Source organism: Plectropomus leopardus, chromosome 10, assembly GCF_008729295.1.
Source record: "Plectropomus leopardus isolate mb chromosome 10, YSFRI_Pleo_2.0, whole genome shotgun sequence".
NCBI classification, from domain to species: domain Eukaryota; kingdom Metazoa; phylum Chordata; class Actinopteri; order Perciformes; family Serranidae; genus Plectropomus; species Plectropomus leopardus.
The window spans coordinates 9,508,997-9,518,146 of record NC_056472.1 but is presented as its reverse complement, the minus strand read 5'-3'; the positions used below and the strand labels follow the sequence as shown (position 1 = coordinate 9,518,146).

The 9,150-nt window shown below is 37.6% G+C and overlaps 2 protein-coding genes across 2 annotated transcripts in view; one reads left to right on the top strand and one right to left on the bottom strand.

The window, feature by feature from the left end:
- Positions 1 to 2,817, bottom strand: part of LOC121949094 (melanoregulin-like) — a 3,518-nt gene extending 701 nt beyond the window's left edge. The window contains exons 1-3 of the mRNA XM_042494694.1: positions 2,566 to 2,817; positions 615 to 705; positions 340 to 506 (exon numbers count right to left, since the gene is read on the bottom strand). Of these exons, the coding sequence (XP_042350628.1) occupies positions 340 to 506; positions 615 to 705; positions 2,566 to 2,817 (510 nt within the window). The remainder of the gene's footprint in view (positions 1 to 339; positions 507 to 614; positions 706 to 2,565) is intronic.
- Positions 2,818 to 3,741: 924 nt separating this feature from the next.
- LOC121948690 (carboxypeptidase O-like) lies at positions 3,742 to 8,783 on the top strand. The gene is made up of 11 exons (XM_042494091.1): positions 3,742 to 3,815; positions 4,151 to 4,214; positions 4,971 to 5,072; positions 5,553 to 5,663; positions 5,749 to 5,865; positions 6,181 to 6,274; positions 6,955 to 7,047; positions 7,478 to 7,587; positions 8,138 to 8,222; positions 8,421 to 8,501; positions 8,596 to 8,783. Exons 1-11 carry the CDS (start codon positions 3,742 to 3,744, stop codon positions 8,781 to 8,783), a joined length of 1,119 nt encoding a protein of 372 aa, XP_042350025.1.
- Positions 8,784 to 9,150: the final 367 nt, after the last annotated feature.

Sequence of the window (9,150 nt, the reverse complement as noted above, 5' to 3'; positions counted from 1 at the left end):
GACGATGGAACAACAGGGAAAAGGGAGGGGGAAGACCCTGGAGATCAGGATATGTGAAAGCATACTGTTATTTTCATATGACATAACTACAATATTGTAAGCAAAACTCTAGCCTTATAAAACTTGTGCTGCCACTTCTTTTCATGAAGGTACTGTTGTGCATTTTGCAAAAGCATTACATGCAGGGGGATATGTGTGTGTGTCTACTTGTTCCTGCACATAGTGAGGACCATGTCATTTTAGCATCACAGCGAGGACATTTTTGAAAAGTGAGGACATTTTGCCACTACTCACTTCCACAAAGGTGTGTGTGTGTGTGTGTGTGTATTGTGTGTGTACCATGACACAGAGGTATTTGTTGTGGTGTTCAGTTTCTGGGGGAAACAGAGAGGTGTGGTCAAGCAGCTGTTTCAACAGGTCAGTCGCTTTGTTAAGATGCTCCTGATCTCGACTAAACCGGCTCTGTCTGTTCACACACAGCAAGGCGTCCACCTCACACTGATAACCTGCAGAGATATAAAGGGGAGATCACACACTGACAACAAAATATAGCAGATTGGATTTGACTGGAAGACAACTTTAATTTAAAAAACAATAATATTGGAGGGTCTCACCTAGCTGCAGCAGGATTTTCCTCCATCGAGATCTGATTTCTCGTCTGGCATAGCGTAAAGTGTGGATGTCATAATTTAACTTCTCCCATTCCTTTATAGCAAACACACACACACACACACACACACACACACACACACACACATAAGTATATCTTACAGTTAGTCTTTTTAAGTTATGTCTGTTAAAAAGACTGTGCACGCATGCATTTTAGCACAGTTTCAGAAATCAGGAAGCCTATGTGGATGTCCAGGTCATCATTTTCAAAAGTCTCTCTCTGCCAAAGTTTTCAAACTAATTGTGGTCAGCAGCATTTTAAAAAGTCTCCATTTTATGTGTTCAAATATTCCAGAGTAATGAGGATGATATGTATAAGTAAAGCAATAGTTGTGCATTTTAAAATGTAAACATAGTGTGGATTTTAGCCTTAGAACAGTCATTTTTTGAAATGAATATTCTCTTTGAAAGGCTAGCCAGGCTGTTGGCCCACATCTCCATTAAGGAATTTCATTTATTAACACAATGTGCCCACTGTGTCCTGCAGCCTGCTATTCTCAGCACGAAGACTGGTCATCACATGTTCACCAAACTCAAACTCTCTAGAGATTGCAGTCACTCAGAGATTCACAGAAATCCAGACATTTTAAGGGGAAAAAAAGCCTCTGAGAGATGGTTTCAATGTGTCCCCTCTGCTGAGAAATGGAGGAAGAAGGTATTTAATATGCTGCAGAGATCATCCTTCAAAGACAGCGTTATCCAGCAGACTCACACACACACATGAAAAGTTGCTGTACGTCTAATCCACTCCAACACTCTAATGAACAACCTACAGTGAGTTATGGTATGAGTCACTGATCGGGTAAGTGAATAAAGTAGCATGTCCTGTCTGTGTGTGAGTCACTGATCGGGTAAGTGAATAAAGTAGCATGTCCTGTCTGTGTGTTCAGTGTAGGTGTGTGCGTGTGTGTATGTGTGTGTGTGTGTGCTGTGTAGTAAACTTTGTTCTGGCTTACCTTCCCTCATGATTCTGGAAACACCAATTTATCCTAATTTGATATTTTTAATGCAAAGTTATTTTGGAATTTAGGTCAATTGCATTTACTGATTTGAGTCAAAGGCTTCTTTGAGAGCTACCTGTCTATGTCCTCTCCCCTTTTTAAATAATTACATTAGAGAGCTGCAGATAAGGCTGAATTACTGAATTATTGTAGCACTCTACATCCTGTGTTAGTACACGTGAAGAATTACCAAAAGCATCTCCCTGTGAGAAAGTACAGTATGGTCTCTGCTTGGTAATTTGCCACATCACTTGTAACTAAGTAAAACTGATCAAGGAAAGCTTTACACGAAAGTATTGTAAAATGGATTTAATGATTCACTATAACCCATTCAGTAGATCATCAGTAGAATTATTTTAAACTTCTGTTTTAAGTTCTATGCATTTCTGTAGAAAATCATGTTGTGAATTTATATTGGCTCATTTTAAATTAAATCAATCAAACTGATATAAAAATGACTTTCAAGTGTAAAATCGTGAACTATTTTTGTATTTTCAGCATTTTATTATTATTTTATATGCATTTACGGTTATGCAGAGTATGTGTACAGAGCAATGATAGCTAACTAAAACTAAGCAAAAAACTGAAACTTGGTACTTAAATGAAATAAAAATTAATAATTATAATAATATTTAATTGCTGCAAACAAACTGATACATTATTGAGTACTTACAAAACTAAACTAAAATTAAAAAAAAATACATTTTTAGGAATTTGTAAGCTTTTAAAAATTAAATAAATGCTGTTTTTGATTCTGTTTCTTTGTTTTGTTTTTTTTTGGTATTAAGTCATAGGATATGAACACATATGCTGCTGCGTGTATGAGTGTTCATTCCCTCTGTCATGATCTCTTGTGCTCTATACATCTCGTATGCGACAACAAACTTCCTCTCACCTCTGTAGCCTTGTCAGCCTGGTCTCTCATGTTGATAAAAGCCTGTAGCTCTCTGTCCGATCCTCTTCTAATGGGAGGCTCACAGGGTCCGCTTGCATTAATCCACAGATCCACGGTGTTCTTCTGGCTTGGATGGCTGTTCTGTAGCCTCCTTTTTGAAGGCCCTGGCCCAAAAAGGCTCTCCTCTTCTATGTCACTGTCACTGGACTCACTGGATAGCACTGGCTGTCTGGAAGCTTTGGTGGTGCGCATACTTGAGGAAAGAAAGAAAAAATAAAAAGTTAAAAGCAGGATTAGAGGCAGTTGTCATGTCAGGTGTTTGTCTCACCGTAAAATAGCTTTCCTCTCTTCCCTGTTGTGTTTCAGATACTGACAGCAGCAGATGGTAAACTTGGCACCCATTGGCTTTTTCCAAAAGTTCCTAACAATAAAAAAAGATCCTCCCTGATAAAATCCCAAAATAATGATGAATCTTCAGGAAAAGTTGAATATTTCCAACCTGAAATGTCCTCATTTGCAAATGTTAAAGACTGAAAAACTTGGCAATATCTTGTGTCTCCCTTTCCCCTGTGCCTAGCCTGGCCTGAATGAGAGCCATCTGTCAATTACATTATCCACGTGAGTCCAAACAGGAGACAACAACAACAACACACACATATACACACACACACAGAAGAGACAGGGATGAATGGCACATTTATTCAGCAACTCCTGATGGTGCAGAATGCAGTGGGAGAGACATAGCTTTCTAGCTCTATCGCTGCAAAACACAGGCTCACTGCACAACCTGTAGTTTAGATCTGGAATATCATGCGCTGCCTGCTTTGTTATCAGTTCTGTTAAGTTTATCTGTTAAGTATTTATGGTGATGCATTATGAGTGCTTGGTTAAGGTCACAGTACATAAAGAAGATTAGTAGGTGTACTACCTTGTTATATAACTTTAGTGACACTTCATATGACACTTCATAAACGTTAATACATAACTCATTTATAAATTTCTTACTCATAATCCCTTATAGCCAACATTTATTAACCTCTGTGTCTGCTTATAAAAAAAGGGAAATGCTCTTTTGTTAACATGATTTGAGATCTAAGGTCATTTGGCAGATAAAAAAATTACCAAAGCTACTGCAGCTGACAGCAGTGTGAGGAGCAGTAAACTGAGAACGAGCAAATGGAGAAAAAGACACTTTGGATACTCGGTTTGTTCCTGCTGATTTTAAGCAGTGTTTTAGAGACTTCTAACAGGTGAGCTACAGTGTTATGTTGATGTTAGCACAGTGGTTGTTTGTTTGACTGAACAAATTAACTTTATGTTGAAGTGTAAATTGCATAAAGTGAGGCATTTATGCAACAAAAGTGACACCATCCTGAATTTTGATCAACTTTTCTTGTAAATGTTTCTTTTACATTTATTGCATACATCATTTTTAATGTTGAATTATTGGGGCCACACCTTTATATGTAATTTGTAATGTTATTATAAAGTGTTTCATGCCCAGTTCCAACTCAAAAATCCACTTTAAAAGAAAAATAAATAATATCAGCATGTATGTTCTTATTTTCTATTTTTTTATTCACAGTTTAGTGGAGTGTTTGGAATCAACCCGGAGTTATGACTACACTAAATATCACCCCATGGATGAGGTAAAATTGTATTTACTGCATAAATGCTTCCAAGTTGTATTTTCTTTAGTTTTATATTACAATTATATAAGTTAGAGATTCCAAAAAATACAATAAGTGCTCTGTCTCTACTGTAGTTATAGTAGGATGAAGTTGGGGGGAAAAGTTTTGCAGGATGGAAAAAAACACTTTTTGCCAAAATCATTTTTCTATATATTTTTTTTAGTCTGTGAAAACAGGTGGAAAGTGTTGCCAATCTGATTTTTTTGTATTATCATTTACCAGTCTGCAGATTAAAAACCTTCCAAAAGGGGTGTGGAGGTGTGTTTTCTCTTCTTGGTCTTGTGTGTTGCATAAAAAGCACATGGAAAAATTCAGACTCACCTGCAAGAAAACATGAATGCCTTTAGTCCTATTTAGAGCATGAGTTAGTGGTGCACTTCAGCCTCCTGTGGCCAGATTGAGTATTGCAACAACAAAAACTTAGAAATTGATTCTGGCAAAACTTTTCTTTTTCTACCTGGAAAAAACTTTTTCCACCTTTATCAGGAATAACAAAACAATGGGAATTTAAAGATTACACTGACAAAACATGTTTTCAGTTGTGCCATTTAGATCTGATTTTTTTTTCTTTTCTTACATGCCTCATAGGTCTCCCATTCACAACCCCTTTGAGTTGCACTTTAGTCTTTGTAGATTACAAGTGGACCTTGCCCAAAGAAAACTGTAAATGTGATTATAAGAATTAATTATCACACTGATTAAACCGCAATGCAGATATACAGATGGATGGGGGATGTGGAGCGAGGGAACCCAGAGCTGGTCTCCTCTGCTGTCTATGGACACACTTTTGAAGGAAGAAATATCACACTACTGAAGGTATTCAACGCATTTCATTTACCTTCATTTTACCTACCTGTCACTTCTAAAGAATAGGATGTTTTAACCCTTTAGAACCTCAACATCACTTTTGTTGTGGTGCATTCAGATGCCTTTTACAAGCATTTACACGTATGGAATCTGACAAAATTGGTTTGATTTCTTTTAAAGACATGAGAAAAAGGCAATGGACATCTTTGCAAGTACTGTCTGGGGAAAAAAGAAGTAAAATGTGACAAGAATATTAGCTGTGGGGAGATTATTAGATATATTGCTCACTATTTGTGACAGAGATAACACAGGTGAACTGATTCCAGTGATTGGCTGCCTGCAAATTAAACATGTGCACAAGAACCACTGATACATACAATGCTCCTATAAAACAGAATACATTCCTTGCAATAAAACATACAGGACAGAATGAAAATTGCAACTGTGTTTATTTTCACCCAATGCAACTCATATTTTTTTGTCTCAAAGTTGGGACTAGAAAACCCAGATGGCAAAGAAAAGAGGGTTATATGGGTGGACTGTGGTATCCATGCTCGGGAGTGGATTGCTCCTGCCTTCTGTCAGTGGTTTGTCAAAGAGGTCGGTACACTCAGACATAAATTCATTGATGCACATATTCACCCCAGCATGTAAACTCTGACATGTGAGTGTTTGACATCCCTAGATCGTGCACTCTTATAAAACCAACAAGAAGCTGGAGCAGATGCTGCAGAACCTTGACATCTATGTGACCCCTGTGATCAACGTGGATGGATACATGTTCACCTGGGCCAATGACAGTGTGAGTGCTTAGTTTTTTTTATTCTGAATCATATCCCAGTTCATTTAATTTAGTTGTTTGATTTAAAACAGCATCAGTATTGTGGCTGAGTGACTTGTGTTTTCTTAGTGATATGGATGGACCCAACACTGATATATATTTGCGCCCAGGGGCCCATTGTTTAACAATACGATCATACTTAGTGATGGAATTATGATAACTTTTTTTCAAAGATGAGACTATACTGAAACAGAATGACTTTATAATTTCTTTAACCTTGCACAGTCTAACTAATAATCTGCCTGACCTCTGTGTCTGCGTGTTGTTTCCGTGTAGACTCGTCTGTGGAGAAAGTCTCGTTCAACGCCTCCTCCTGGCAGCAGCTGTTATGGTGTTGACCTCAACAGGAATTTCAATGCCAACTGGGGAAGTGAGTTGCATCCTTTCAAGAATCAGTGTGACAAATTAGCCTTAATTTGCCTCAAGCTAGTAGACGCTCAAAGCCCCCATGTGTTGGAATAAAACATTTCTGACTTGCACGACTTCTATTGGTCTTATAAAAAAAAAGTCATAAACCTTGCAAACAGGCAGAATGCAGTGGAAACAACACATAGACTGAACCGCTTTTCCACTGGATGTGTGATTTTTTTGACAAACAGAAACTTATCATCAAAGTCATTTTGAAAAAGTTTAAATAACAAAAAAAAACAACTTTGGTGAGCCAAAATGTAGCTGCATATATCCTAATGTTGGTGCTGTATGTTATCATGTCAGGCTGCGTTATTTAAGAATGTGTCAACCATTTACCGCTCCCAAATCAAGTTGAAATCAAGTCAATTACTACTGACATGAAATCTAAATGAATCTGTGAAACTGTAAGGTCGTACAGTAAACTGAAATATTATAGCGCCAGTCCATATGTAACAGCTCAAGCCCTCTGACACTTGAAGAGTTCGTTTTCACAAGCTTGCTGTATTAATTCATGTTTTCTAATTGCTTTTGACATAAGACAACATGCTTTAAACATAAACTCGACTGTAATTTAGTGAAAACAGCCATAAATAATTACAGGGTTTGAGTTGATGTACTTGATCTTGTTTCTTTTCTCAGCGGTTGGTGTGTCATTCGACAGCTGTTCGAACACCTACTGTGGGAAGTCTGCAGGGTCAGAGCCAGAGGCTAAAGCTGTGATGGACTTTGTTGGTAACAACCTGTCCATTCTTTAAATTACATTAATATCAACAACAACAAATTAAAAACAATGCACTTAGGAGTTCTATCTTTTAGCAATGCTAGTAATAATAATAATAATAATAATTTTATTATTATTATTATTACTACTACACGGGTATGTTCATGAAGCTGAATCAAGATTCAATACATTTGTCATTTTTATTATGTATCTGCAAAAAGAAAGATGAAATAATGCTATTAGAGCCCACAGAAGTGCAACACAAAAGATATATATATTATATATATATATGTATACACACACACGTTTAAATAACTGCTTTTAAATAAATGCTTTGCTTTTAGTTTACATGCACTTAGGAGTTCTATCTTTTAGCAATGCTAAGTTAGCATTGTTACTTTATCCTGGTGTTAATCACATGTTCATTCTGTTTGTATTTAGGTAGGATGTTTAACCAGACTCTGTGTTTCCTCACAATCCACTCTGCTGGGCAGCTTATACTGCTGCCATATGGCCACCCTGAGATCTCTGCACCAAACTACAATGAACTGGTGAGTGTGTGTGATTTGTATAACAGAGACATAAGCAGTTAAACCTTTATAAAACATACACAGCTTTTAGTAAATGTCAGCTAAAGGTTTATAGGACAATCACTGCCCCCCCCCCCCCCCCCACCCCACCCCCTCACAAAAGTATTTAAAAAATAACTGGAGGCCTCTGTGTGCTGCTTTTTAACTTGAGAAAGCTTGTTCTCTGCAAATGTTTTGCTCCTCAAATTAATGTACTCCTTCAAAACTTGTATATTTGTCTTTTTCATGAAATGGACAATGAATGTCCTTACACATGAATCACCTTATACATGTATATACAGTTGCAGATACATACCAAATTCTATTATTGATTCTGTCTTTTGTGCATTTCTTTTAATGACCAAAACAGATAACAAAAAAAAAATAAAACCAGACTGTTGTAGAGTACTTTTCAATGCACATTAGTTAATTGGCAAATTTAATTGTAAAATAAGATTGTCTTTTAAAAAAGAGTATGACTACTGTGTTTACAAAACAATTTGTATTTTTAAACTTTTTGTGAACTGTGCAGGTATCAGTGGGTGAGGCAGCAGCAGCAGAGATGAAGAAGGTACATGGGATGGACTACACTGTAGGAACATCTCCACAAATCCTCTGTAAGACTCAAACGCTCACACTCCAAACTAATTCATTTTCTGAATAGCTGGAGTTTACACACGATCTGATCTGCGCTCTGACGAGTCACTGTGATGCTCTTATCCCCAGCAGCCTAAAATGAAAAAAAAAAAAAGTATACAGTGAAACAAATAGCCATGACAAATTAAAATTCATATCGCCTTTTGTTGACCCTCCAGATCCAAACTCAGGCTCAAGCCGCGACTGGGCTCGTCTCAGTGGCATCCCATTCTCTTATACCTTTGAGCTGAGAGACACAGGTAAGCTCAGTAACATGCACTCTGCCTAGTCACCAGTCAAACATAAGGCACTGGCATTCACTTGGTGACAATTGTTGCTTTAATGGTCCTCCAGGTGAGTTCAGCCATTTGCTTCCAGAGGAGCAGATCCAGCCGGCCTGCGAGGAGGCCTACACAGGAGCTCTCTCCATCGTCACATATGTTCACGACAAGACCTTCAACAGCGGTACCCTCCCTAATGCTGGGGGCGCTGTGATCATATGGAGCATGGCCGTGTCTTTCACCACAGGGGTTTTGGTATAAGACAATAAAAAGCTCAATCATCAAGGTTGTACCATGTTTTTTTTGACAGGAATTTACCCATATTATACTACTAATGTTCATTAATCACATATATAAGTAATAAAGTTGATTTTCAAAACCTGAGGTCTTCTTTGCATATTCCACACTATTCCACATTATCCTTTTTTTATGAGAGGGCACAGACAAGAAAACCAGAACTGTTTTTATTGTGACATGATCATGAGGTTGTTCTTGTATGCTGCAACAGGGGGCAGTGTCAGCCCGTTTTATGCATTTTCTCATCCATGCAGGCTTCTGATGTCTAGACACACTTAACAACTTCATTCTTTTTTTAACTGTGTCATGGTTGAGGGCTTTTCATAATGCA

What these genes read in the sequence shown, in the direction of transcription:
- LOC121948690 (XM_042494091.1), top strand. Translation starts at nt 3,742, where the DNA reads ATGGAGAAAAAGACACTTTGGATACTCGGTTTGTTCCTGCTGATTTTA. An exon ending in GTTTTAGAGACTTCTAACAG is followed by an intron (nt 3,816 to 4,150) that starts GTGAGCTACAGT and finishes TTTTATTCACAG; the next exon opens with TTTAGTGGAGTGTTTGGAAT. An exon ending in GAAATATCACACTACTGAAG is followed by an intron (nt 5,073 to 5,552) that starts GTATTCAACGCA and finishes TTTGTCTCAAAG; the next exon opens with TTGGGACTAGAAAACCCAGA.